General features: G+C 42.5%; 2 protein-coding genes across 3 annotated transcripts in view; one reads left to right on the forward strand and one right to left on the reverse strand.

The window, feature by feature from the left end:
• VIRMA (vir like m6A methyltransferase associated) overlaps positions 1–18,717 on the reverse strand; it is a 28,669-nt gene extending 9,952 nt beyond the window's left edge. The window contains exons 1-18 of the mRNA XM_069854360.1: positions 18,601–18,717; positions 15,885–16,000; positions 15,577–15,663; positions 15,133–15,181; positions 14,368–14,536; positions 13,334–13,456; positions 12,511–12,807; positions 10,653–11,805; positions 9,197–9,688; positions 8,310–8,464; positions 6,838–6,920; positions 6,305–6,398; positions 5,623–6,167; positions 4,853–5,088; positions 3,853–4,105; positions 2,183–2,400; positions 814–946; positions 23–175 (exon numbers count right to left, since the gene is read on the reverse strand). Of these exons, the coding sequence (XP_069710461.1) occupies positions 23–175; positions 814–946; positions 2,183–2,400; positions 3,853–4,105; positions 4,853–5,088; positions 5,623–6,167; positions 6,305–6,398; positions 6,838–6,920; positions 8,310–8,464; positions 9,197–9,688; positions 10,653–11,805; positions 12,511–12,807; positions 13,334–13,456; positions 14,368–14,536; positions 15,133–15,181; positions 15,577–15,663; positions 15,885–16,000; positions 18,601–18,663 (4,419 nt within the window). The 5' untranslated portion in view covers positions 18,664–18,717. The remainder of the gene's footprint in view (positions 1–22; positions 176–813; positions 947–2,182; positions 2,401–3,852; positions 4,106–4,852; positions 5,089–5,622; positions 6,168–6,304; positions 6,399–6,837; positions 6,921–8,309; positions 8,465–9,196; positions 9,689–10,652; positions 11,806–12,510; positions 12,808–13,333; positions 13,457–14,367; positions 14,537–15,132; positions 15,182–15,576; positions 15,664–15,884; positions 16,001–18,600) is intronic.
• A 6,673-nt stretch (positions 18,718–25,390) lies between these two features.
• ESRP1 (epithelial splicing regulatory protein 1) overlaps positions 25,391–27,392 on the forward strand; it is a 34,084-nt gene continuing 32,082 nt past the window's right edge. For both annotated transcript variants that reach the window (XM_069854358.1, XM_069854359.1), the window contains exons 1-3: positions 25,391–25,527; positions 25,646–25,774; positions 26,626–26,739. In XM_069854358.1, the coding sequence (XP_069710459.1) occupies positions 25,396–25,527; positions 25,646–25,774; positions 26,626–26,739 (375 nt within the window). In that variant the 5' untranslated portion in view covers positions 25,391–25,395. The remainder of the gene's footprint in view (positions 25,528–25,645; positions 25,775–26,625; positions 26,740–27,392) is intronic.

Consider the following 27,392-nt stretch of genomic DNA (forward strand, 5'->3'; position numbering starts at 1 on the left):
TTGATTATTTAACTTATTTTACCATAACATGTTTCTCCAGATCAAGGAGCAGGTTTTCTGGGGTTTCTTCTTTGTTCTGCAGTAGATGTTTTAACTCTGCAGTAGTCAGACCCAGTGTTCTGCCAGGATGAGATCCATCTGCTTCCATAAGGCTTCCATCATCTCCACAACATCCCTGAAATATTTGACAAGTGGGAAATAAGTATACATAAATATTCATCATACTCGTGGACTGTAAACCCCTTAGAATTCATACATACATTAGAGCAAATCTAGCAAAATAAGAGTGATCTCTTGATCTAAAAATATTACGTATATTACATTTAAATATTTTATTTTAATAAAGTACACTTCAACAGGCAAGTTTAGATGCTGCAGCAAGATGAACACACTCCTTTCCTATGTAAGCTGAGGTCTGTATCACAGAATTAACAAATGATTTAGATTCCTTTTTATACTACATCTCAACACAGCAACTCTCTAATAGGATAACATGAATCTAAAACCTGGACACAACAGAATGCTACTCACTTAGGAAATCAATATGAATCAATAAGCCTCTCTTCCTACTGAAAAACCCTCTTATTTACTAAACATATATTCTGCCCAGCTTTCACAGATTTCATAAAAACAAAAGATGGCACTAACCGTACTGATGGTACTGAAATTACTAAAGTACTGATGGAAAAGCCTTACACAGCAATCTGTATAGTTCACTGCTTTCTGAAATAATTGCTCTGAACGTGTCTCATGCTGCAGATTTCAGAGAAATGCAGCTGAGTTTGTCTTAGTATTCAATACATATTCACTTACCAGTGTTTCAGAGTTGAGAATCTGTCGCATAAAATCCAAAACCGAAGAGGCCAGTTCACCTGTGTCTTTGCTGAAACTAGTTATTACTCGCTTTAATACAGTGTACAGAGCACTGCTGTGTTTCCTTAGAGAGCTGTTTTCATAATGAAAAGAGAGAAAACACTTTATTAGTGCATACACTGTGATCACTCCACTGCAACCTGTTATAACAGCATACATGCAAAATTGGTAAATTTTACAATTATCAAGTTGAGTTTTGATTATAAAGCTGGAGCTTCATTATTTTCTCCATATCAGACTGTTGTTTGCACCAGTGCTGTCTGTAAATATTTGAGACTGCACAGGCACAGCTATACATACTACAGCAATACCTCTAAAATGTGCAAGAAATTACATTTTCATCTTTGGTGGAAAAGGGACAGGGAGTACAACAACATTTGATCACATAAAGGCCTTATGTACAAAGCAGGATCATGCTTGCTGTTACAATTTTACTGTATCCCATGACGCCAAACCGCAGGAACAAAAGGGAAAGGTAATCAACACAGAAATAGCAAGGCTCTGCACTGAAGCCGACAGGTAGACATATAGGATCACAGAAACAGCATCTTTAGTCTGTTTATTTTTCATTTGCAGGTTGTATAGCTTCCTGCAGCCTGAGCAGCACAGTTCTGTAGCATTTCTTAGAAAAGTGTTTTGAACAACCTTTTATTGACAAGGGTCCAGGTACCACCTCTTTCTGTTTAGGAACCTCAGAACTCTCTTGCCTCTCTGCACCTTACCTTCAGTGGACAGAAGCAGGTCCAAACACACAACAAGGAATTAAGTGTCAAAACAACACAATGCTGTCCAATGCATGCAAACATTCTGCTCAAAAGGGACTGGAGTCAACAAATGTCTTTTTTAAAAAAAAAAAAATCCACCTGTTCAAAAGCCTTAATTGCCTGGAGGTCAGAAGTGCAAAGTGAATCCCCTCAAAACATAAGGAATGACAGAGCTCACCAATGTCCCAGACAGGAGCTCTAACTATTGACTGACTCACAGAGAAGGACACAAAACACTGTATCTCACTCTAATCCTTCAGCCTTGGAGTGGGAAGATGGAGCATACAAAAATTTTTTTTGAAAGCTTTGTTTATTTCTTGAAAGGAAGTGCCCCTGTGTGCATCATACTGCAAAAATGATTCAGAGGTAAAAATCTCAAGTGAAGGAAGACCAAAATACTTAGTAAAACACTGAAGTCCCAAAGAAAAAGAAAAGTTCAGATGCTTTAACCTCAACATTTCCTACTAGATGAGTAAGGAATGATTTCACATTGCAGAAGTCTTTATATAATTTTAAGCTGTCGCCGCTAGCTCCAAACAGCATACCTCTTTAAGTGATAGAAACCATAGTCGTGCTCTGTAAGGAACATCATTGTTCGGATACATGTCAGCAGACAATTGTAACTGCTCTCAGTATTAGTTAATGTTTCCATCAAACTGTCACAAATTAAGGGCATCAGCTCTTTGCTTGGTAAGGAGTTAGAAAGCTGCTCCGATTCAGACACAGAGCCTTCTGATGAACTTGGTAAAATAAGTGCAATATCCTACAAAAAAAATATTATTATACACATAGTAAAAAATGCATTCTGTCTACCAGCAGTAAGTATAAACTAAAGATTAAGTCAGAAGCATTAAGTTTTTTCACTACCCCTTTATCATCTTATTCCAGTATTTCAGTTATTACTGACCAGCAAAATACCAATCCAGAGTATCCTTTTTTCTTCATTTCTGTTAAGGGTTACAAACCATTAGCGATTTTTAAAAACAAAAACTTCAAAGCGTGAAACATGATAGCAGAGCCATGGCTAAGAGCCAAACAGTCATTGGAAAACATGCATACAGTATTTTGCCTAGGTTGTCAAACTGCCCCTTAATCTCAAAATATTCATCAAAACATGTGGCACAGCTGAGGTCACTTGGCTTGTTCAGCTTGGAGAAGAGAAGCCTGAGGGGTGCCCTCATCGCAGTCTACAGCTTCCTCAAGGAGAGGAGCAGAAGGGGAGGTGCTGATCTCCACTCTCTGATAGGGCACAAGGAAATGGAATGGAGCTGTGTGAGTTCAAATTGGACATTAGGAAAAGGTTCTTCACTAGAGAGTAGCTGGTCACTAAAAGAGGCTCCCCAGGGAAGTGTACACGTCACCAAGCCTCTTAAAGTTCACGGAGATTCTGGATGATACTCTTAGTCATATGGGCTTCCGCAAGGAGCGGGGAGTTGGACTCTATGATCCTTATGAGTACCTTCCAACCTGAGATACTTCTACGATCTGTGGTTCTGTGAAAATTAAGAGGCTGTAGATACCACCTAGGAAGTTTAAGATTACTGCTCCCTCCACATTTTACATAAAATATTTGATTTTATTTTAAATTATAAAGTAAAAGTAAATTGATTTTCACAATTAATTTGCATCAGCAGAAAGCTCCTATTTTTATGCAAACAGCTGACTAATCTCTACTGAACAAGAATGCCCAAATGTCTTTAGCCTAAGTGGGTAAGCACTAAAGCAAATAAATACATGTAGCTAATATGGCAAATAAAGACATGTAAATCTATGCACACAACTAATGAGAAACTACCAGGGACAGTCTATGAACCAGTTCTCAGATGACAATTCTGACTTTGCTCCAGTAACTTACACTGTTTTTTTTTAACGGTGGAGTTTTATGGTAGCAGCATATTGTGTGTATCTTCATATTTGGAACACATCTTTAAGAGGTTTCAGTTAGACAACTGAGAGAGACATATCGATTCAGTTACGTAAGAGGTGACCCACCAGAAGAGTGCACATAACACAAAAGAGATACCATAAAATGATTTACATCCAAGAGCAAAAAGACAGCAAGACTGCCCAAGCAGCCAACTATATACGTTTTTTTTCTTTTGTGTTTTAAAAATGTTGACTTATTCTTTCTTTTGAAAAAAAGGGCCTAAGAAATGACCTCATTTTTTCTCCTACAATTATCAACGCACGCTATGTATGAGAAATAAAAAAATACCTGATCACAGAGGGACTGCAAAAGGGAAGTTACATATTCAGCGCACTGTTGATGAGTGACATTGTCCCCAGCCGATCGCATCAAAGCCAAGAGCTCCTGGAAAACCTCTGCATACTTTTCATCACCTTTAGTAGTTCCACTGATAAGATGCAAAATAGCCAATTTACAAGCTTTATGTGAAGCCAGAGCATCCAATAAAGCAAGCAATCGAGTGGTCTGTCCAGTGTACTGTTTCTCTTTATCTTCTGTGTTGCTGAAAGGATATCAATGCACTTTGAAAAAGCTGTTTTAAAGTGATCTAAAAAAGCTATAAAAGCAACCATTACAGGAGCCATATAATTCTGCATTTTTAAAAAAACCCACCTAGTTTACATACTTAAACTTAAGGTTTCATTTACTTCTCAAAAACTGCTCAACTTTCGCTAAGTGACTTCTGGTTGCATCATAAATTAACTGATCTAGTATGCATTTAGCTACTATAAGGCATCTACTCGTCTACAGATAAACACACTTTTATGCAAACAGTATCTAATTCTACATGGATAAAAACACTTTTAAATAAATAGTACTGATTGTTTCAAAACCCTCTGAAGTTGCATTCATCTTCCTCCACTTTACCAACATCTACACATTTCCCTGTTGGTATGCAAACTGCACTGCAGCAAGCTTTACTAGCTTACTTCCCTTATTTCTATCAGACAGGCCCTTTAGAAGCGCTTGACAGATAAGCAAAGGCTTTGTAGGGACAGCCTGAAGAAAATCTTCCCAAAGCACTTACCATAAACATGCAATGTGAAACTCTTACATCAAAACTTAAAAGTATGAGACGGTTCCTTGACAAAATTAAGCATTATCAGGACACAGTATAAAGCACTGGACTGAGAATTCATTCAGTTCATAATGTATAAGTAATATTTCTGAAAGTATGGTCTATTGCACAGAACCGAGGTGAATTTAACTGTTCATTAAAGAGATCTTTGCAACAGAAAACAAAAGATACCTTTGTAGATCTTCTACGATCAGATCCAAGACAGTCCTCATGATAAGAAGAGCAGTAGGTGAAGCCAAGTCACACAATTGAACACAAATACGTCTCAACATATGCTGAATAGGCTGGCAAGATGAACCAGAGAAAGATCGAACTATCTCTTGTATCAGTTTGGCCTGGACATGCAGATGCATGCTCCACAGCTTCCTGGTGTTGAGCGCCACTGAAATATCATGTGGTTCAATTACCTGCAGGAACAGAAGGAGAGGAGGTTTTCTCTTTCAACTGAATTCTATCACAAGGTATAAACAGACACTAAGTACTAATGCTGTCCTCACTGAAAACATGGAATGCCATTTGCATTACCATCACTGAATGACAAGACAAAATTCCACCAAATGAGGTATTCCTCTGGAAGAATGGGTCGTCACACATTTTTTATGCTTTCTTATTAAAGAGCCTTAATATACCGAGAATTTGGCATTCAGGGTTAAATTCAAAGGCTTTGTAGCCAATCATTTAAGTAATAGAATGAGAGTCTAGATAATTTCACAAGGGACAAAAGAACAACATGTGACTGCTAATTTAATAAGATGCTCCAAATAATAACAATTTTGTTTGTGATGAAAACTGTGTATCTTGGAAGTATCTATATGAATGCAAATGCTTTAGAGAAACTTTAACTGATCCTTTCACATATCCTTTTTTTCCTCAACTATAAAAACAGTCTAAAGGTTATACATAATTAAAATCATTTAAAACTAAATACATCTAAACTATACCTGAGTCGTCTGCATGGGCAGTGGAAGAGGCAACAATTCTGAAAGCAGTATAAGTCCAGAGAAAAAGCCTTCAGGAATTCTCAGAATCGAAGAGAGAACTTCCTTCAGCATTAAAGACCAAGTATTGTTCGCCAAAGTTTCTTCAGAAATGGTAAGTTTTTCATTAACACCTTGTGTAAAAGTCAGTAAGATATCAACAATGTCATTCTGAATTTTCTGTTCATCGCTATCTAAGCGGCCTGAGAGAGGAATTGAACACAGGAGCATGTGCAAAGAAACAAGTGCTGATGGAACACGCATGTCTTTGAATTCAAAAGATCCGCCCCTCAGGAGTTCCATTAGCATCGTTTTAAGGAGAGTAAGCGTACAGCGGGCCATTGAGATAGTAGTAACTCTGTGAAGCGTGGTGCCCATGTTGACATGGAGTCGCCAAGGCTGAATAAGTACGCTGTTCAGCTTCTGTAATACCCGGATAAAGGTGTCCATTCCCTCAGAAGAGAAGAGCTGAATAACTGCAAGATTCCATTTAAGGTCCTTCTGTTGACCTGTACAGAAAAGAAATAACATTTCTGCATAGAAAAATTTCTCCTGGGCAATCACAATTACGCTTTAGACATGTTTAGGTACAAGACTCAGAAAACTAAGATGTTGGTGTTAAGCAGTACAAATCTATCAACCATACCTTCTACCATGGGCGGTGGACAGGCAATATGACAGAGAACGCGAAGTGCAGTAGGAAGGCCAACTCCATCTGGGGTCATCAAACTGTCAATATTCTTTTAGGAAGAAATAAAAGGAAAAGAATTTGTATTACAAGGAAAGACTTTACAACAAGTTTATCACCAGCTTAGTATTCAAATTCTGTATTTAATATTGTAAGTACTTCACAAAACTTAAGTTCAATTATTCCACCTTTTGCAAAGCGCTCACAAATATGGCAGAAGCAAGAAAAAGGAAGGCAACATTTTTTTTGTGGTTTTATGGGAAGCTAGAAGATTTAAACAGTTGGATCTTTCCATCACAAAGTTACCCTAGATTTTGTTTCAACAACTATAACTGAGTGCAAGAACTGGCCTACACCATAAGCTTTAATAAAAATATCTACTTTGGATAATAGTATATATTTTAAAAATCACGTTAGTACCTAAAAAAATTGTAAAACTGTTAAAGGTCTAAGCTTATAGAGCACAACTGAAAGACAGCATCTTTACTAACCTGTTTGATATATTCAATAAGATTTGGAATACAATTTATTTCAAATCTAAGATTTTTCAAAGGTTCAAGCCACTTGCTGAGTTCTGGAAAAAAAAAAAAAAAGAGTTATTCAAGTAACTTGTCAGTGCATTGAAGAACACAAACCTTTTTTTCAATAAAAGTTTACAAGGTACTAAGGCCACGTGTGATATTTGAGGCACGCATTGCCAGTTGAAAAGCATCAACAAAATTAAGATTTCCGAAGAGGCAATACACCTCATGTACATGAACAAAATCTGGCTCAAGTCAACCCAAGCACTCAAATGTTTTCCATCTCATATTTGTCATTAAACATATTTTATACAAGACACTAAAGATACTAGTGTTAGCTAAAGAAAAAGCCACCAAGAGCAAGAATCAGAGCACATTCCCCTTACTGTACATAACAGGTTATTACAAATTGAATACAAAACACCTACTAAATGGCCAAACGGAGCCAGTCCCTGAACCAGTAACATATACTCACTCTGAAAATCCTTATGGATTAATAGTCTCTTAATCCAGAAAAAACTGAAAGTCCCAATTTTGGGGCGACGAAATTTAAAGATTTAAACTCCATTGTTTCTGAAAATATTTACCAGAATGTGAAGGTTCAAAGGCCAACTGGATATGAATTGTTAACTATTCTCAGACTGACTTCACGATTTTGTTTAATAAACTAGTGCCGCTTCTTATGAAACTGCCTGATGATCAAGACCGGAGCAAAGAAATTAGAGCACGGTGGAGGAGGGAATTAAACTAAAGCTTTGAAGAATTCTCATTTCTTTCAGTGCATTTAAGTTTTGGAATAAGTTACAGTATATCTGCATGAGTCAGTTAAGCAGTGCAGAGCACAGCTCCGGACATCAGAGCTTCAACATTCAGGTGTCGAAACAATTCCCTGCAGGCTTTTTCCAAATGACCAGGGCCTGATCTGTGAACCAATATAAGGCAAGGAACACACCAACACACAGTTTGGAGGCCAAAAGATTTAGTAATAGCGTGATGCGGGCTATTCCATGCCAGTTGGCATAGATGCCAAAAACAGTCCCAGAATTATTTATTAATATAAAGCCCTACAAAGCTACATCACTAAAGGGAACAACAAAACTAAGAGTCAGTTCACTGACTAGTTAGTCCATTTCTACTAAAATTTGCCCTCTTATTATCAATACAGAAATACTTTCAAACTTCCTGTAATTATCCAGAATTCATGGTAGTTAATATTACTTGAAAAATAATTCAACTATGAAGACTTTCCTATTTAACTCTCATTAACAGGAAAAAAAATATTACAGATTATCTCCATGACTCAGCTAATCAGATGCAGCTGTAAAAGGAATTTCATTACATACATTATCCAAACCAGACGATCATGAAGCACCAATTAACCACATACAAAAAGTTTCTTCTATGCATTCAAACAATTCAGTTGATAATGATACATTCTGTACCTTGCAATTTGGTGTTATTTTCGTCTGCTTTACAAAGCTTCAGCAAAGGCACCGAGTGCTGTTCCAGCATTTGGACATCACTAGAAGACTGAATCACCAGCAAAACAAGGATGCAGGCATAATTATAAGCAACTGACTTCTTAGACTTTGAGTCTCTGAAAGAACAAGAAGGATTTTCTTTAGATCTTAGACAAGTGGATATCTGTTAGACTTTCATTCTCTGACCCCTAGAAATCTACCTGCAGAACTTTTACCTCCACCAAGGATCATCCCATACAATTATCAGCCAAGAAACAACCCAATTTTCTCCTATGCTTTTTGAAAAGTGAAATCTTTCCTGTACATTGACTTGATATTTATTTCAGCATCCACAAAAGATGAGACTGAGTCAAGGAACACACAAATCTTTTCCCATAGCTTTGTTGGTTTTAGTAATCCAATTTTAAAAGCACTGCAAACCTAAAGTAGTAACACTGCCTGTCTGAAGAAAATAACTACTGTTTTTAAAACATTCAAGAACTGAGAGATTTTCACCCCAGAGAAGTGTTCAGTGTCCAGATTCCTCAGTCACAGCTTTTGCTTGCTTCACTGTCATATTTTACGCTTGAATGACAACTGCCTACTTGCTGATTATTCCATATAGCCAGAAGTCTGAGCTGTACCACATACATTTGTGCATGACCTGCACAGATTCTGGGCTTTAAGTACTTGATTACAAGACAGGCCTCATTTTCTATTACATTCTTCTACTTAAAAGCTGTTTCCCTTTTAAATAAAAACGTTATGATCTAAAGGGAAAAATATTTTAGATTTACAGAATTATTTGTAAAAGACAGATACTTTTTAATAGTAAAAAAATTAAGAATATAAATCAATGCATAAATTACCCTAAGGCTTCTTTGGAATAGTACTCCATTAAAGTAATAAGACTTTGGAGATTTTTCTCCAGACTGAATACATGAGCCACAGCAGATCTTCCCACAGGGTTAAAGGTGATCAAGTAAAGGTTGTGTAGTGTCCCCAGCAGATCCGAATGGTCAGTCTCCTCACTGGCAGTGCACCGCTGGAAGTGGCAGAATAACTCTGAAATACACTGTAATGTCTGCGTTGAATGCAGGAGCCACAGGGCAAAAGTATCCTCGTTGGCACCATCTGACTGGAGACCTTCCTCTTGATCCGGATCGGAAAATTGACAAAGTGCTCTAATCAGCAAGTTTGTTGCTTCGTACTCGGAAATAAAGAAAAGAAGACCCTTCTGTGACTGTGCCAGGAAACGCAATATGTCTCGTATAGCTTGAAGCACACCTGGATGTGCACCTGTCACTGGAATAGACAGTAGCAAAGTAATGCATTCCAAGAAATGGTGATTATGAAGGTATCTGAAAAAACAAACAAACAAATAGGAAAATAATCATTAATATTGCAATCACCTGTCAACACTGCATAATAGCATTATATAAAAATACGTGCCTTCTAGCTTCAGTACTTCTTGCTCCGTGGACTATGAGAAACAATAATTACAAAGAAGTACAACATTTTAATCTAATGAAACATAATTGCTATAATATTTACATCCCTAAATAATAATAATAATTTTAATCCCTAAATATAAAGTTCTGATGTCCAAAACCCCCCTCATTTTATCTACAAAACACCACTTTATATTTTATTAGATTTGCTGCATGTGAATCACCATGACTGCTGTTAAACGTTTTAATGCGGTAAGAAATCAATCACTATAGCATATGTAAGAGATGATTTGAAGACTCTTTGCGTGTAGATACTTCAGCCAGGACCTGCACGGCTACAAGCAAAGAAAGCTGTTAGCATTTAGAGAAATGCCTTCTACACAGAAACTTGCTAACACAGAAATGACCCAGGGGATCCTTTAAACGGCTGAAGGCAGGCAGGCCTCAGCTCCTTTGCCTGTGCTGTGAAACAGGGAGGTACGCTGACACAACCGCCCAACTTCTAAGTGGGGCTAGCTTATGTCTTTCCAGCTCAGTATATACAGAGATATTCCAGATTTGTTTCATCCATATGCACAGATGTGTTCCAAGATAAAACATGCACTTGTACAGCACCTAGCACAACTGGTACGGATTTATGAATGCGACTGAAGTGCTAGCACAGTACCAGTAACAAGAAGTTAGTTAGTCCATGCTAGGTTGATCGAAAGCCAACAAAACAAACAGGTACATTAACCAGAATACTATCAAACTCACTCTAATCAAGTAAAAAGTGAAGCATCTAGAAGTGTTAGTCAATAAGGTCATGCCTGAAAAATACCTATATTGAGCTGCAGGAAATACGCTCTAGAAAGTGAATTTGCAATTGCCATACCTAAACAGGACAGGGTAAGGATCATCCCTTTCTGGAGGGCCTGTAATGCGCGCCACAGTTGGGAAAGATTTCACAGGTGGCTGAATCATTGTATGAGGAGCAGTTTCCATCAAATGGAAGATTTCTTCAAGAAGACTAACAAGTTTTTCCAAGTCTCCTTCACTTATATTAGAAGATTCCAAAAGATGATCCATGTCCATAGGAGTCTCCACATCATTTTCATATTCTTGGTTGGTTCTTTCAAGTCCTGCCAAGTCCTGGTCCTGTTCTGGCTCCGTGTGATTAGGAAGAGAAGGAGTGTTCTCTGCTAACTGATCAACCACCTTTTTAATATCTGACAGAATCTCATAGAAGTGACATTTCTGGAGAATTGCAGAACCAGCAGTAACTACTCTCACAGTCTGATCTAACAGAATGAGTTCCAGGAGTTTCTGATAACCACTTTTTTCATGTACATCTACATCACTCCTCAGAAACATTTCCATTCCCTCAGTCATACTAATAACACTATCCAAAGCTTTAAAAGCATTAAGTTTAAGGGAGGATGACACATGATCTGCAAACAACAGTTCAAATAAAACATTAATAACTCCCGCCTGCAAGAGTGCTGTTATTCCTTGGGTCCCACACTCTCCTAATGATGATACCAGTTTTGTCCCAGCTTTGAGCTGTCGGACATTCAAAGCAATGGGCTGTTTGAGAGCTACCTGAAGGTTTAAAGCTTGCAGGGTCCAGTCTACTAGCTGGGCAATATAGTCTTGCTTTGTGTCTTTTACCTGCAGGTAGCTCAATCCTTTTACTATTAAACTTGGAATTTCTTCCAATGCAGTGACCCACTTTGCACCCCTTTCCTCCTGATATAATTCCAACAATTCAGTTAATTTAACTGAGGCTTCCACTGCCCCTGAATTTTCTTTTTCTGGGTCTTGGTCCTTTAGTTTACTAACTTCATTTTCAAATACAGTCTTGTAAGGGCAGCTGAAGTATAAAAGAGGTCCAAGCTCCCTTTCAAAAGGTTCATACGTCACAGGAGGCACAGATGCCAGATCCTCAGGAGTATATTCAATATCAAAGCTGGGATACTTAAAAGTTTCACGTTCCAGATCAGCAATTCCATCTTCATCACTTGAAATCTGCTCATATCCATCATCTCCTAAAAAGAAAAAGATTCCATTATAGAATAAAATAAATTATGGATAAAGCAGTTCATAACTGCCAAGAATCTGCTCCACATAAAAAAGTAATCATTTAATATAAGCACTACTGGGAAGAGAACAATCATACACTAACGTGCAGAAAGCTTTCTCTCTCCAGCTACAAGTGAAAGCCCCAGCTGACAGATTTCTTTATGTAATAATGGAGACATTTAAAAGACCATATAAAGCAACAAGTTTCAGCAGGGTACAACTAGATACTGCAAGAATATCATTCAATTTTCTTCCTATGGTTGCATCTATTGTAAAACTTCTAGCCTGAAGTTTTCCCCAGGCATGGATGGGAACTTTAGACAATACAAGAAAACAACTACTGAGATTATTAAATAAACTTTATTGGAGTTTTAATTAAAAATTTCCTTCATTACTTTCCTACATTTTTATACAAACCATAACAAAATCTAATGTTCATTCTCACCTATGAAAACTGTATCTATTTTCCTCTACCTGTAGAAAGTAACAGGAAGATTTACTACAAAGGAATAAATATCCCATGGCCAAATACTGTTCTTGAGAGATGTCAGAACCATAAAGCCACCAACGGTGCAATCACCAAGGGAAAGTGATCCAGTTCTCTTCACACCTAGTCATCATCAAAATTTCATAAACCTGTTTTTTATCTTAACATTTTACAACTCACTCACCTTCACCTTCTTCGTCCTCTTCACCCTCTTCTTCATCTTCATCTTCCTCCTCCTCTTCCTCTTCTTCATCAGCAATACTCTCTACTGTATTTGCATCATCATCATCGTCATCCTCCTCCTCCTCCTCATCCTCCTCAACATCCACATCATCTTCATCTTCTCCTTCTTCTGGTTGATCTTCCTCCACTTCCCCATCATCAGAATATGGGCTTTCTTGATGAACAGATGTTCGATCAGGAGATATGGGCTCAAAGTAATCCTCCCTATGATCCACGTCATCTTCTTTTTCCCTAACCACTAAAAATATACACAAAGTTTAAGAAATAATAGTACTTCATTGAAATCCAATACTCAGTAATATGTTTTAGAACTTTTACAAATAAAAAAAAAAAACATCTTGAGGAAAACCTTCAGGTGATTTGACTGAACGCAGGCAACAATCGCTTAGTTCAGTAAGTCTATAAAAAAACACATGAAGAGTTCTTGGTACTTTTAACCCATAAGGAGACCAGAGAACTCAGCAGATGGTACAGAGGGACAGAGGAGGGCATTGAATACTATAGTAACAGAACATTTGTATCTAGCTAGATAAGAATTTTTGAGCAGTGTATTGCTCAACAGCAGATATTCTCAAATCTACTAACTTTAGAATTGATACTAATTAACATACCCAACAGATTTTCCTTCAAATCCCTTTCATAAAACTGAATCTTTCCAGCAGGAGTAACAGCAGATAGGAAACCTCACACCAGGCAGGAACACAGAATTCCACCTCCACTATGCAGTGATGTGCAGCAGATAAAACACTCAGTTCTCATTCTACCTGACACTGGCATAGGTTCATCCTCATCATCATCAGGAGGAGGAGGGCCTGGAGGTGTCCTTGGTCCCCTCGGTTGTGGTCTTGGAGGGCTGCCATTGAACTGGTCTTCCTTCTCTCCATCAACTATATTTATAGTAAAAATAAAAACTCACATTTAATGGAATCACAGGAATAGAAGCAGGAAACTTCAGCTTTTCTGTACAATTTTTGACAAGCCAACATCTCCATTTCTCAGCTGTTATTTACCCTGTATTCTGCATCTGCACTACATGTAGCAGTTTTCTGAAGTCATTTTCTGATGTAAACAAGAACTACAACAATACACAAGCTTAATAATACTACTGATTTTTTTTTCAATATAATGCTAGGTTAAAATTAACATGGACAACTTCCATGGACAACTTTGACAGGAGCAGTATTGTAACTCTATCAATAACACCCAAGCTACTTTAAAAAAGCTTACATTTTAATCACCTGGGTATTGCAGTTTACAACCATTTTTTACTACACAGAGTATTCAAATTTGCAGTCCAATAACTGTACTTTGAACAAGACAGTTCTAATTTTAAATGCAAAACCAAAGCAGAAATTTGATCATGGATTCTATTCATGGCCATTCTTACACCAAACAAAAGCAAACACTCCTCTGTAATGTGCTTTACATACTGGTCAGAAAAGGAAAGTTAATGATGACTGTGGAATTCTCTTGTTATAGTTTTAATGCTATTGTAATTTTTTTTTGAGATTTCAATCATCTGAATTTTAATGAGTCCACACAAATTAAACTGGATTTTGACCATCCTACTTTACTTTCAACAGATCAAATAACTCACTCTCAAAAAAAGCAATAGACAAGAATCTACTTAACATCATTTAATATAAATCTGCAAGAAAATGCAAAACTAAAGGAGAAAGACATAAAGCTAGAGAAATAAAGCCAATAAAATCTCAAATGTGGAAGAATTGAGTTTTCTTCAGAAAATAAGTATGTTGACTTTTTTTTTTTAAAATCTATGTCTTCTCACAAGGCTTACCATGTTTTGTGGTTCTCTTTAATCCAGGTTGTTGCTGAGGAGGTGGGGGTGGGGGTGGTGGGGGAGGAGGTGACTCTCTCTCATGACTTATTACCCTGTCAACTGAGCCATAGATTGCCAAAGTCAGACAGTTGTACCACCCTCTTAGAACCAATCCATCCGTATTGACCTGGGTGTTTTTAAACAGAAAAAGCACTTAAAATTAACACAAGACAACAAAAGTTATTTTATTTTTAACATCCTTGTATCAGTATCTGCATAAAAGCAAGAAAGGAGAACTGAACATTAAAGTATCTCTTCAACTCACACTTTGAAAACTTCAAATATATCAATCATTAAGACAAATAAATAATCTTTCTGAAAAAGCATTCAATTCCTTGCAATATGTTGTCTAATCTACTACAGCCTATTAATGAAAAAAAATAGTAACATGGGTCATACAAACACTGATCTGAATGAAATAAACCTGAACAGAACTGAAAATGGTGTGTTTAGCAGCAGCCTGCAGCCACAATGTTCTGATTCATCTTTGCTCATAAGTAGTAGATATTTTTGTTGGTAATCTCCATAGGAACTGTCAAGCAATCCAATGTTCTAGAACTCATGACATTGTAGATGCAGACTCTAAAGTCATGAGTATCTGAACTATAGGCAGATTTTAGAATGAGTGCTTTACACAGTGCTAATGCACCACACACAGACATATTTATACCTAGACGACAGGCAAGCAGAAAAAAAGAAGGGGTTTAAACCACATTGCATTACCTTTGAGTTGGGTCTGAAAATAATTGAAGTGTTTTCATCATATTCAAGGCTGTTAAGTCAAATATACAAAGTTACTTTTCCATTAATAAAAAGCACACTTACAGAAATAAAACACAGCAGTACTAAGCACATAAGCCAATAAAAAACACTGAACCAATACATGCTTTTAAAAACAAGAGTGAAAAAACACGTATTTCTACAAAATTCTTTTCATTAACATATATAGGTTCTGTAAGTTTAAAAATAACTACACCTTCTCTTCTTTTAAGCATCAATCCCCCCCACAGATTGCAGGAAAAGTGCAAAAACACAAACTAGCAAAAAACAGACCAAATACTAAAATCATGGAAGATATAGATTTTCTGTTGTGCAACTTCTGCACTGAAGAATTCTCAGGAGAAAAAGTACGTAATGAAATCACTCATTAAGCCTAAAAGCACCTACCTCCCCAGCCTATCAAAAACAGGGGCACTTGGCTTGCTGACATTGTTGAAAAACAAATCCAGCTGAAAAGTATGTGGAGATGTCTCTCTGGAAACAGAAAAAAATAAAATTAAACCATTCCTTATCAGAGCAAGTAGGACAAACTTTAAATTATACTGTTTAAATAATTCCCAAAAATAATTACAAGTTCAGCAGACAAATAAATGCATTTTATCTTTTGATATAGGAAGCTCTATTGTGATACACAAATTCAAGAAAAAATAAGAGGCAGGTGTTCCTGCATCAGACACGTAGGATCTTTCACTTACCCATAAGCCCTACTGTCAGGCAAACTTGTGTGAGCTCTCACTCCTGGAGGAATGACACGTACTTCATTTATGTAAACCACACACGGAAAACGAACCACATCAATATTGGTACTTTGCTAAAAAACAAAGAATAAAGAAAGTTAAAGAAACGTAAAAGGAAAACAACACAATGTACTCATATCCTTTATTAGCCAAATTAAGCTACAATCCTAATAACTACAAAATTTGTTCATGTAAAATGATAAATACTATTAAACTAAAATATTTTTTTCTATGGTACTTTTCATATATTTAACACTTTTTCCATAGAAAGTGTTACTGCTTTATTTACATCATTAGTTCCCTTTACTTGCAGAATCTTCTAAACAGCAACAAGTTTAACAGAAGGTATGTTGGTCACAGCAAAACCTGAAACTTAAATTATTACAGAAAAAACAAGTACATAGTTTCCTTTTGACAAAACATACTAAGTTTGTACCTAAAGAAAAATGTGTTTTAATTTTAACACTAGCAAGTGTTGTACTTCAACTGTAATATTAGAAATAACAATACTATAAAACTTTTGTTAGACATGTGCAAAAACTCTGTACCATGCTTATTTTTCCAGTTTTGCAATGACATCTGAAAACCTTTTGCAACAACATCTGAACAGGTTTTGCAAATAACATTTCTGTTTACAACACAGAAACAGCAAGCATAAGGACAAGCATAAGCAGGTCAGACTCACACTTCTCACTGTGTCCAATTAGCAAACTGTATTAGCAAAAAAAAAACAACCTATCAAACAAACAGGCAACTGATTTAAGTGTCTTCCAATATAACTAAAAAATGAAAATTAAAACCAAAATTGAACTGCATTCAAAAGCCGTATTACTTTCATCCCAATCAGAAAGAAAAAGTGATCCCAAAATTACCAGCGTAAGGCAAGACAATGCTAGGATTTTTAGAAAACTAATAAACAAAGGAATAGTCAGAAGTGAAGTTCTTAAAAGAACATATTGTTGTGTGATTTGGGGCACATCTTACTTTCAATAAGAAATCTATGCATACATCTTTTAGCACACAAATACAACATCTCACCAGGGCGATGTATTACAAGCAGGATGGTAAAACAAAAGGAACCCTGCTATGACAAGGAGCACAGTTTTATTAACAGGCGTGACTGTAGCCTGCAAGGAGTGGGGGCTGCAGGAGCTCTTTACTTTGCCTTTAAAAAAGGTTTGTGTGTGTCATGCAAGACTCAGATTTCTGGAGAAGGGCTGCTGCTGAAGAGGGTGCGTTCCCACCGGCACTGCCCAAAGACAGATTCCTTCTTAAATGATATAGAATTATGCCCTGACACCCACACATCAACACCATCAGAATGGCAAGTGAATCCAAACCACTTGCACTCCAAGACATTAAAAAAAGTAACTACATGAGAACTGCTCAACACATTAAACTGCATAGCCAAGCCAAATAAACAAATAATTTTATTAGAATACGCAGCAGTGCTTCACAAGCACCACAAGTTCTAAGACAAGGCTCATGATCGTTTCAGCTGGAGCAGTAGCTAACAAAGAAGGCTTTTCTGCAACACATAAAATACCTTCTTTTTTTCTTTTATAAAAAGTCAATATGGTTCAGGTTTGGAAAGTGTCACTGGCAGGAATGAAACTGCCGGAAAACATGCATAATTAAAAACCTTCACTAAGAGAATATACTGTCCTGGAGGGGAACAGGAGTGGCTGGTGTTTCCCACCCAAAGGAACAGTAGTAGATAGCATTTCCTGCCCAATACTGCCTTAAACAGTAGAACTAAAAATACATTTGGGTCTGCCTGAACCTGTCAGCTAGGAAGGACTCCAGAATAACCTCCAATTGATTTTTAATTGTGGTATCAGGTCAAAACACTTCACTTTCTAATGCCTGTCCCTGAATATAGCTGAGATATTCCATGATTCCATTACATCTTTCTCACGTCCTGCTACGTTTTTCATTTCCCCCCTCATGGTCCCTTTTTTTTCCCAAAAAAGCACAACAGGATAAGCCCTGGGCAAACCTGCTGCAACACAAGCAACTTCAAGGATGTTCAGGATCCCATTCTCACAGCACAATATTTGCATGATGATCTCCCGCTACCAAACAAAGGCTGAACCCTTTGCTTTGTTCATGATGCACGTGGACTACATATATCTAAAAGAACAGGAAATGTCCTCAAGAAGGCACGAGGGAGGTTTAGATTGGATAAGAGGAAAAAATTCTTTACTGGAAGACTGGCAAAGTACTGGAACAGGCTGCCCAGGGAAGTGGTGGAGTCACCACCCCGAAAGTGTTGAAAACGCACGTAGATGTGACACTTCATTACATGGCTTAGTGGGCATGGTGGTGCTGGGCAGACAGTTGGACTGGATGAGCTTAGAGGTGTTTTCCAACCTCAGTGATTCTACAACTCCATGTATATCTTACACTCACAAATACTCCATTAGCCGTAGAGATGCATTAGCTACCCCAAAGGCGGCTGGGTACTGACTTCTCCCCGACTTCCTCTGTTATGGGCTTTCCAAATCATTTTTATCCTCTTTGTTTCTCGCTGGCCTCTCCTCCCCGTTACCTATAAACCTCCCACGGCCCAGGGGCCGCTCCCTCCTGCCCGGCCACCGCTGTGGCGCCGCAGCCGCCACAGGCAGTAGCCGGGGAGAAAGAAAAGGCAGCCCGAGCGCGCCCGCCGCGTTACCTCCGCGCTCTGGTGCTTGAATGTGTCTAAAAACAGCAGCTCGGTTGCTGTGTCCACCGCCATCTTGGCTCGACCGAGAGGGAAGCGCTTCCGGGCGCCGGCGCGGGCGCTTCCGGGCGCGGAGGGGCTGCCGCGCGGGGCGTGGTTACGACGAGGGGGGCGCGGGTACGGGGGGCGTGGGTACAGTGAGGGGGCGTGGTCAAAGCTCTGGGCGGTGTCTGAGGGGGCTGCGGGGCCAATGGGGGCGCGTCTATGGCGGTGTGGGCGGGGTTAAGGCGAGGGGCGGGGGCTGCGGGGCGGGGGCGTGGCTATTGCGGATGGGAGCGTGGTCATCAGGGGGCGTGGTTTGCGGCGAGGGCGCGTGGCTATGGCGACGGTGCGTGGTCTCCCCCGTTGGGGGCGCGGTCACAGCGGGGAGGGGCGTGTCTTCCGGTCGGGGCGGGGCCTAGCCGCGAGGGGGCGGGGCGGGGCCCCTCGGCTGCCTCCGCCTTCCGGTGTCCCGGGTCTGTGCGCCTGCCGTTCGGCTCCCCGCCTCGCCTCTTCTCGCTTCACAGCGAGAGGCTCCAGCCCCGCCCCGACCGTGCTCGGTTGCTGCTTGAGAAATCCCTTCTGCAGCCTTCCCGTGCTCAAAACCGACCCTGTTCAGATGCAAGAAACAGGCGCTGCTCTCGAGCGCACGTAGAATTAATTCCTTTCCAACCTTTCCGCAGCTCCCGATGTTCTTGTGAGCATCCAGCGCCCTTTGGCAACAGCGACGAAGCCGTGTGTGCGTTAGAGATGCTGCGAGGCCGAATCCGGCCGGGGCCGGGAGGATGATGTGGAACTGATCTTGCACAGGCGGTGCAGGGTTACACAAGATCTGTGCACAGGCTCTACGTCCATAACGGCAAAACCACCCCGTGTGCCTTTAGAGGAGTCTGTAAAGGATGTACAACATCACTGATCCACCAGCTGGAGCCGCAGCCGCATCCCTGCGCTTGCCTTAGCGGTCATCATTGTATCTTCACAAAATCATAGAATCATACAATAGTTTGGGTTGGAAGGGACTTTAAAGATCATCCAGTTCCAACCCCCCTACAACGAGCAGATCACTGGATCAGGCTGCCCAACAAGGCCCCATCCAACCTGGCCTTGAACACCTCCAAGGATGGGGCATCCACAGCTACCCTGGGCAATCTGATCTGTGTCCCGCTTCTAGAACAGCTTCTGAATGAAATAAGCTGGTTTGTGTGTGCACCACTAACAACCTTTTTTTCTTGGTAGCTGGGCTTGCTGCTCTCAGCACTCCAGAGTTTCACCTGCACCAGGTGCGGCAGTCATCTAGGTTGGACTTCATGTGAAAACGTTGCGTCAGTTTAAACGAGGGTGTGGTTCAATATATCCATTTCCAGTGGTAAAACTAGTTCAAGAAGTTCCTGTCCCCACACTGTGTGTGGGGAAGCTGGGCCACGACCAGTTTTATTGGCACAGCTGAAGAGGTGTTCTGTGGCAGCGCAGGGAGACTCATCACCTGGAATTGCTTCTGAATCCACTGAAAGCACGGTCCTGCCCCCTCATACTGTCTCAACGGATGTAGTTAAAATGCTGCAAATCTCTCCACAAAAACATTTCAGAATTTGAGAATCAAGGCACCTCCTTAGCCATGCTGGTAGGTTTGCCCATTCTCATTCTTGCCTCAAGCTGGGACCCTGTCTTGCCCTGATGGAAAACCATATCTAAATTCCTAGAATTAAATATAAATTTTGTACATAGAAAACCAAAACTTGAATGTGTAAATATTTTGCTAAAGCAACACAGTGCCTTACAGCTGCTAATGACACTTGCCATGGCTTAGTTTGGTCATGTTTATGGGCTCTTTGGAGATTTCTGTGTGAAAGTAGCTTTGCAGATCTACTCCAAACATGGGCATTGTTGTGAACACCATTGTGCCAGGGGAAGGCAGTCTCAGTCAGGTGGCTTCTCTCCTGGGACAGCTTGGGACAGTATTGCAACCAAGTCGGTTAGCACAAGTAGTTTCAGTAACTAGCAGGGAAAGTCCAGCCCTGTATTTTTGTAGCATCTGCAGTGACTCCCTTACTGCTATAACAGCTTTGTCTCTGAACGTGAGAAGAATTACCTTTGCAGGATTTAATTTAGATGGCTCTGAATGCAATTTCATTGATTTCAGCACATGGCTGGGCTGACGAGTCAATGGCATTTCTTTGCTGCAAGGTAAAGCAGCAGTGTTTGAATGTCACACCCAGTTGCACGATTTCAGGGAAAAATTTGGGTATCGGTGGAGTGTTATTTACTGACTGATGGAAGTGGAAAAAACACACTTCGATTAGCAGCAGCAGTTATCATAGAGAGATTTAAAAAAACAGTTGGTGGTAACCATTAACACGTTCCAACAAAATGGTTCAGCTCCACAGATTCTCCCATTCCGTTTGTAATTTGTGAAGAAAAACATAAGCATTGATGGGGAAGAGTGATACAGGTGGAACACGTGGCATGGACCAAATGTCTGCGCAGGAAAAGATGTTGCACGTGGTATTGGGGTGAATTGAAGACCCTCCTACAGAGGAATAAAGCAGGGTGGGAGACAGAACTCGCACAGAAAACTTGGAGGCAGGGAGATGTGCAAAGTCATGGGTTTGTTCAAACTAAAATGGGAGGAAGGGGGTCCATGGGTGAGAGGAGGAAGCTTCAGGAACATCGGGGAAGTAGATAACAGGGCATATAGGTCTGTGGCTGTGACCAGGAGATGGCATTAACACCAGCTCTGTGGCTGCCCCATCCCTGGAGGTGTTCAGGGCGAGGTTGGATGGGGCACTGGGCAGCCTGGTCTAGTGGGAGGTGTCCCTGCCCACAGCAGGGGGTTGGAACTAGATGATCTTTAAGGTCCCTTCCAACCCAAACTATTCTATGGTTCTATAATGGAAGGTGTGACTAGTTTCAGAAATGTCCTGAAATAGAAAGTGACACAAAAGGACACACGGTGGGAAACCAGAACTAGTCAAAAAGGGCAGAAAAACAATTACACTGAGGTTAGCAAAGGGGGCTGGAAGCTAGACAGACAGGCAGCAGGCAGGAAACAGAAGGAATATCGGAGAAGTACAGCAATAGGTGCTACGAGGAGTCTTGAGAGGTTGTCATGCCTCAAAGTGCCCTAGTACATTCCTGTAAGGTAAAAACACTGGTGTCATGTGGAAGATGACACTTCATGCAAAGACTATGCTCAACCAGGCCCAGGAATAACACATGGCCAGGGAAATGCAACTGGAATGGGAGCACACAAACGCGAGGAGCCTGGCCAACACAAAACAGGAACCTGAATGACTGGTGCATGTTGTCAGACCAGATACTGCAGGCATGAAAGAAAGAGGGCGGAATGGGAACTGACTGGAAAACAGGCACTTTAGGGAATGTGTTACTCAAGAAAGAGAAAAATAAAAGGAAATGGTGCTACAGTAGCAGTTACCAGTGAGCAGCTTCTGAAATAAATAAATAAAGCATGGGTTAATGAAGAACCCAAAAGACATAATGGGAATTAAAAACACTTTTAGGTTCCAGCTTTACCTATGAAAGAGGTTAATACACATTATGGCAGCCTCCTGTAGCAATAAGCTGGAGAGTCTGAGATTCCTATATGGAAAATGGCAAGATAAGGCAAGGCAATAAGGCATAAGATGGAACACCTACCCATCCAGAAATGGTTCTCACAAAGACAAGCGCGGCATCTCAAAAGCTAAGCAGGCATTGGGAAAGAAACCATCTACAATGGATGATTAAGTTTCACTGAAAGCCAACCCAACCAAGCACAATTTATCTGGCATGCTCCAATATGAAGCCATTTCATAAATGTACGTCTGGATTTTTTTACTGAAGTATAAAGTTTTATTAAGAAGAAGTTGGGCTAAACTGACTTGAAAGGAACACTGCAAAGAAATTCTCTATACTATTGAATCCCTTTGCTCCAAGCTGGGCAAAGGCCACTGAGCAACTCCCTGTGCAAGGACCAACTCCACTCCTCACATGCTGTGAACAAATCAGCTGCAGCCAGTGCTGACGGCACACACCCCAGTGTCCCACTTCATGTTTTGTTCAAAACATCAGAAAATCGGAAGACAAAATCATAAAGAAAACCAAAAGCTCTGCCCCGCCTCCCCCAACAAAAAGGGCATGATGAGCTCGGGTGTTTCCTGATGTCAGATTCATATGGCCAGTTTCAGTGGCCACTTTTAGAATCACAGAATTGTTTGGATTGGTTGGAGAAGACATTTGAGATCACTGAGTCCAACGGTACCTGTCCACTACTAAACCACAACCCTGAGCAAAAATGTTTTAAAAGCGGAAGAATCAATTTGCCGTCTTTATCCCTCAAATTGCAGTAACTGCTACCAGTGAATGCCATTTTTAAAATCTTATGCCAAAAAGGTAGAAAATTACTCCAGCCATCTTCCATCATGCAAAGACTGTTTATTGAAGCACATAAATCATCAAGCAGGAATTTGATGGCAGTCCCAGCAAGGAGACCCTCGCTGTACCAAACTGCAGCAGGGCAGGATGAGGTGCCAGACACTATGTGGACAAGTCAGTGGCTGACAGGATTGCCAGTGCTTGTGAAACACACCCTCTCCCATCCTGCCAAACCTCCTGTAGGAGGGCTACCAGGATGATCAGAGGGCTGGAGCACCTCCCATATGAAGACAGGCTGAGAGAGTTGGGCTTTTTCAGCCTGGAGAAGAGAAGGCTCGGAGGAGACCTTATAGTGACCTGCCAGTAGCTGAAAGGGCTACAAGAGAGCTGGGGAGGGGCTGTTCACAAAGGCTTGTAGTGACAGGACTAGGGACAATGGCTACAAACTGGAAAGGGGAAGATTTAGACTAGACCTAAGGAGGAATTCCCTCACAATGAAAGTGGTGAGGCACTGGCACAGGTTGCCCAGGGAAGCTGTGGATGCCACATCCCTGGAGGTGCTTAAGGCCAGGTTAAATGAGGCCTTGGGCAGCCTGATCAAGTGGGAGGTGTCCCTGCTCATGGCAGGGCAGTTAGAACTAGATGATCTTTAAAGTTCCCTTCCAACCCAAACTATTCTATGATTCTACAAAACCAACGAATGTGTATGTGTTGATAAAAGGTCGTGCAAGCTTTGAACCTGCACCAGCACAAGGAATGGAAATGAAGAAAAGTATGGTGTGCACCACCATCCATCTCAGTAAAAAAAACACAGGCAGGGTTTTAAGGAACTAGGTGCACTACAGGTTTGATTGTAAATTTAACAGTGAAACAAGGATCACTAGAAGAAAGCTTGTTGTCACAAGGACCCGAACCACCACAGTTCATCGAGGGAGGGCTGTGGCAGCCAAGGCAGCCTCTTAACATTCTCAGTGCTGGGGTGATGCAGAAGTTGGGATCATAGGCTCATTGAATAGTTTGGGTTGGAAGGGACCTTGAAGATCACCCAGTCCCAACCCCCCTGCCACGGGCAGGGACACCTCCCACAGATCAGGCTGCCCAAGGCCCCATCCAACCTGGCCTTGAACACCTCCAGGGATGGGGCAGCCACAGCTTCCCTGGGCAACCTGTGCCAGTGCCTCACCACTCTCATAGTGAAGAAATTCCTCCTTATGTCTAGTCTAAATCTTCCCCTCTCCAGCTTATACCCATTGCCCCCAGTCCTATTAGTACAAGTCTTTCTGAACAGCCCCTCCCCAGCTTTCTTGTAGCCCCTTCAGGTAATGGTAGGTCACTATAAGGTCTCCTCGGAGCCTTCTCTTCTCCCGCCGGCAGAAGAGGCTGCTCCAGCCCCACCCGAGGGCGGCCCCTCCCGCCCCGATCTGTCCCGGCTTCGCCATATCGCTCCTCCTCCCGCAACGAGGGCCCCCCAGTCACGGCCCCCACTCCCCGCATCAGGACCCCTCTCTCCCCAGTCACTGCCCCCACTCCAACCCCTGCAATCACGACCCCTACTCCCCCCCACCTCTGCCCCACTCCCCCCGTCTCTGCCCCCACTGCCCCCATCACTGCCCCACTCCCATCTCTGTCCCCACTGCCCCATCTCTGCTCCCACTGCCCCCCATCACGACCCCCACCTCTGCCCCGTTGCCCCCACCCCTGCTCCACGCCCCCCATTAAGACTCCCACTCCACCATCTCCACCCCACTCCCCCCTCTCGGCCCCACTGCTCCCCATCACGACCCCTGCTCCCCCATCTCTGCCCCCACTCCCCCCATCACTGCCCCCACTCCCATCTCTGTCCCCACTGCCCCCCATCGCGACCCCCCCCTCTGCCCCATTGCCCCCCCCCCCCCCGCCCCACTCCCCCCATCAAGACTCCCACTCCCCATCTCCACCCCACTCCCCCCTCTCGGCCCCACCGCCCCCCATCTCCGCCCCCAGTCCCCCCATCTCTGCCCCGCTCCCCCCATCACGACCCCCGCTCCCCTCTCCGCCGGCCGCCCCCTCTGCCCTGCCACGTCCGCTCCCGGCGGGGCCAATGGGCGGCGGCGCCAGGTGTGCGCTACCTGCCCCACGTGGGAGGGGGCGGGCAGGTGGCGCCGCGGCCCCGCGCTCAAAGCCCGCAGCCATCGCGCCGCCCGGGGCGCAGCCGGCGAGGAGCGGCCGCCGCCCGCCCCGGGGAGGGAGAGGGGTCGCCTCCCGGGCTGCAGGTGGGGGCTCGCTCGGGAGCGGCCAAACTTTCTGGTCTCTTCGGTTCCCGCTCCCTCCTTTTTCTTTCTCCGCTCTTTTTTCTTCTTTGCTCTCGCCCTCCCTTCCTCCTCCCCCGCTTTTTATCCTCCCCGGGCCGGTGGCACCATGACGGCATCTCCCGACTACCTGGTGATCCTCTTCGTGACCACGGCGGGCACCAACGGGGCGCGGCTGGGCTCGGATGAGCGAGAGCTGCTCCAGCTCTTGTGGAAAGTGGTGGACCTGAGGAGTAAAGAGGTATTTGTTCCCCCGAGGGCCGCTCTCCTCGGCCCCCGCGGGCGGGCGGCGGGTGCCCCGGGCCGGGGGCGCCTCCGTCCCGGGGGGCTGACTCGCTCCCCCTCTGCTTTCTCCGGAGCCGGGGCAGCTGCACGACGTCCTAGTCCGGCCCGACCACCTGGAGCTGACGGCTGAATGCCAGGAGATCACCCAGGTGGACGCGGAGAGCCTGGCGCTGGCTCCGCCGCTGGAGCAGGCGCTGAGACAGGTGACCCCCCCACCCCCCCGCCAGCTTCGTCGGCGGCTGCGGGCGCTGCTCCCGGGGCTCCCCGGTGGGACTCGGGCAGCACTATCGCCCCTTCATCCCTTCCACCAAAACCGGGTTTGGGGCCGGCGGCCCGGTCCGTGGGGGCCTTTGTTGGGATTTTCCCCCCTCATCCTTTGCTCATTCGAACCTCGGGAGGCATCGAGCTACGAGAGAGGAAGGTCGGGGCCAAGCATCCCCCTCCCCTGGTCTCCTGCCAGGCAGGACCCCGAGTCTCAGCTGGAGGTTGCCCAGCCGGGGTTAGGAAAGGCCGTGTCCAGGTGCCCCTGGAAGCGCTGGGAAGGCTTTTGGTGGCTCATGAGTCCCGGGAAGGAGATAGTACTAGAGTGCTGGGCTGGAAGCCCCTCTCCTTAACAACCTTCTCAGGTGCCCTGTCTGAAAGGCTCTTGTGCCACAGAACTCCCTCAACTCTGCAATCAGTTTTTTGTCTCCTTGTATTGCTCTTGCAACTGCTTCTGGAAAAAGATTTTTTTTCTGTGATGTGGGCTATCTGTGTGGCCCCATCTCAGTAGAAGGGAGGGGAAAGGGCGATTTTCTTGGGAAGATAGTTATAGTGAATCATAGAATGAACCTCAAAGATCATCTAGTTTTCCACCCCTAACCCCCGCCATTCAAGTTATGTGCTTAGCTAGGAAAAAAGAAACCTACAAAAGTGAAAAACTAGGCTCGTACAAAAGAATTCCGGCTCCATGTTTCTGCTGTCTGGGAATAACGTGCTACTGGCTGATGACACCACCTGGTGCAGCCAGTTTGGTATCTTTCACACTTATGTCTCTTGTTATTCCTGCTTTCAGTTTAATCAGTCCGTGAGCAATGAGTTGAACATTGGTGTAGGTACTTCGTTCTGTTTCTGTACTGATGGACAGCTGCACATCAGGCAGGTTTTGCACCCTGAAGCTTCCAAAAAGGTATGTCGTTGTAGCTGAAGTTTGACTCTTACCACACGTTATGTGATTTCTTGCAATTTTTCTTTAGCAGGAGTTTGCCTCCACACAATCATAACACAAACATTGCTCAGGTTAATACGCTTAACAGACTAAAGAACCTGTCTGTGTGGAAGGCATAGACAGTGCCCCGTGACTATGCAGCCCCGAGATGCCTTTTTAAGTTAACTCAAGAAAAGCTTTTTTCTAATTTAAGTGTTTGAGAAGCAAGTACTCAGTCAATGCATTGCTCCTAGCTCCTACTGCTGTAACAACTACAATGGGTTGATGAGTGGGAATTTGGAGGTGTTGCCAAATAGCTAACCACTTTAATCATGAATTGCCTTTTTTAAATATTACATTCACCATTAGCTCCTGCAGCTTTCAATCTTTGTGTGTTCAGTTGAGGCTCTGAGGGCGGTGCTCGTATTTGCAAGGAGCTGAGCAGTCATTTGAGGTAGGCTGAGTGATGACTAGTCCTGTAGTCTAGAGCTTTCTGTAACTTTGGAGTTGCCAAGTCACTAATAGTGTTATTGAGGTCCTGACTACTTTTCACTTGTGATAGGGCTGCAGCAATATGCAGAGTCTCCAGTCCTGAAATAATTGCTTCAATATTAATAACACATAATTTTGTGACT

This window comes from Phaenicophaeus curvirostris, chromosome 3 (assembly GCF_032191515.1).
Source record: "Phaenicophaeus curvirostris isolate KB17595 chromosome 3, BPBGC_Pcur_1.0, whole genome shotgun sequence".
NCBI classification, from domain to species: Eukaryota; Metazoa; Chordata; class Aves; order Cuculiformes; family Cuculidae; genus Phaenicophaeus; species Phaenicophaeus curvirostris.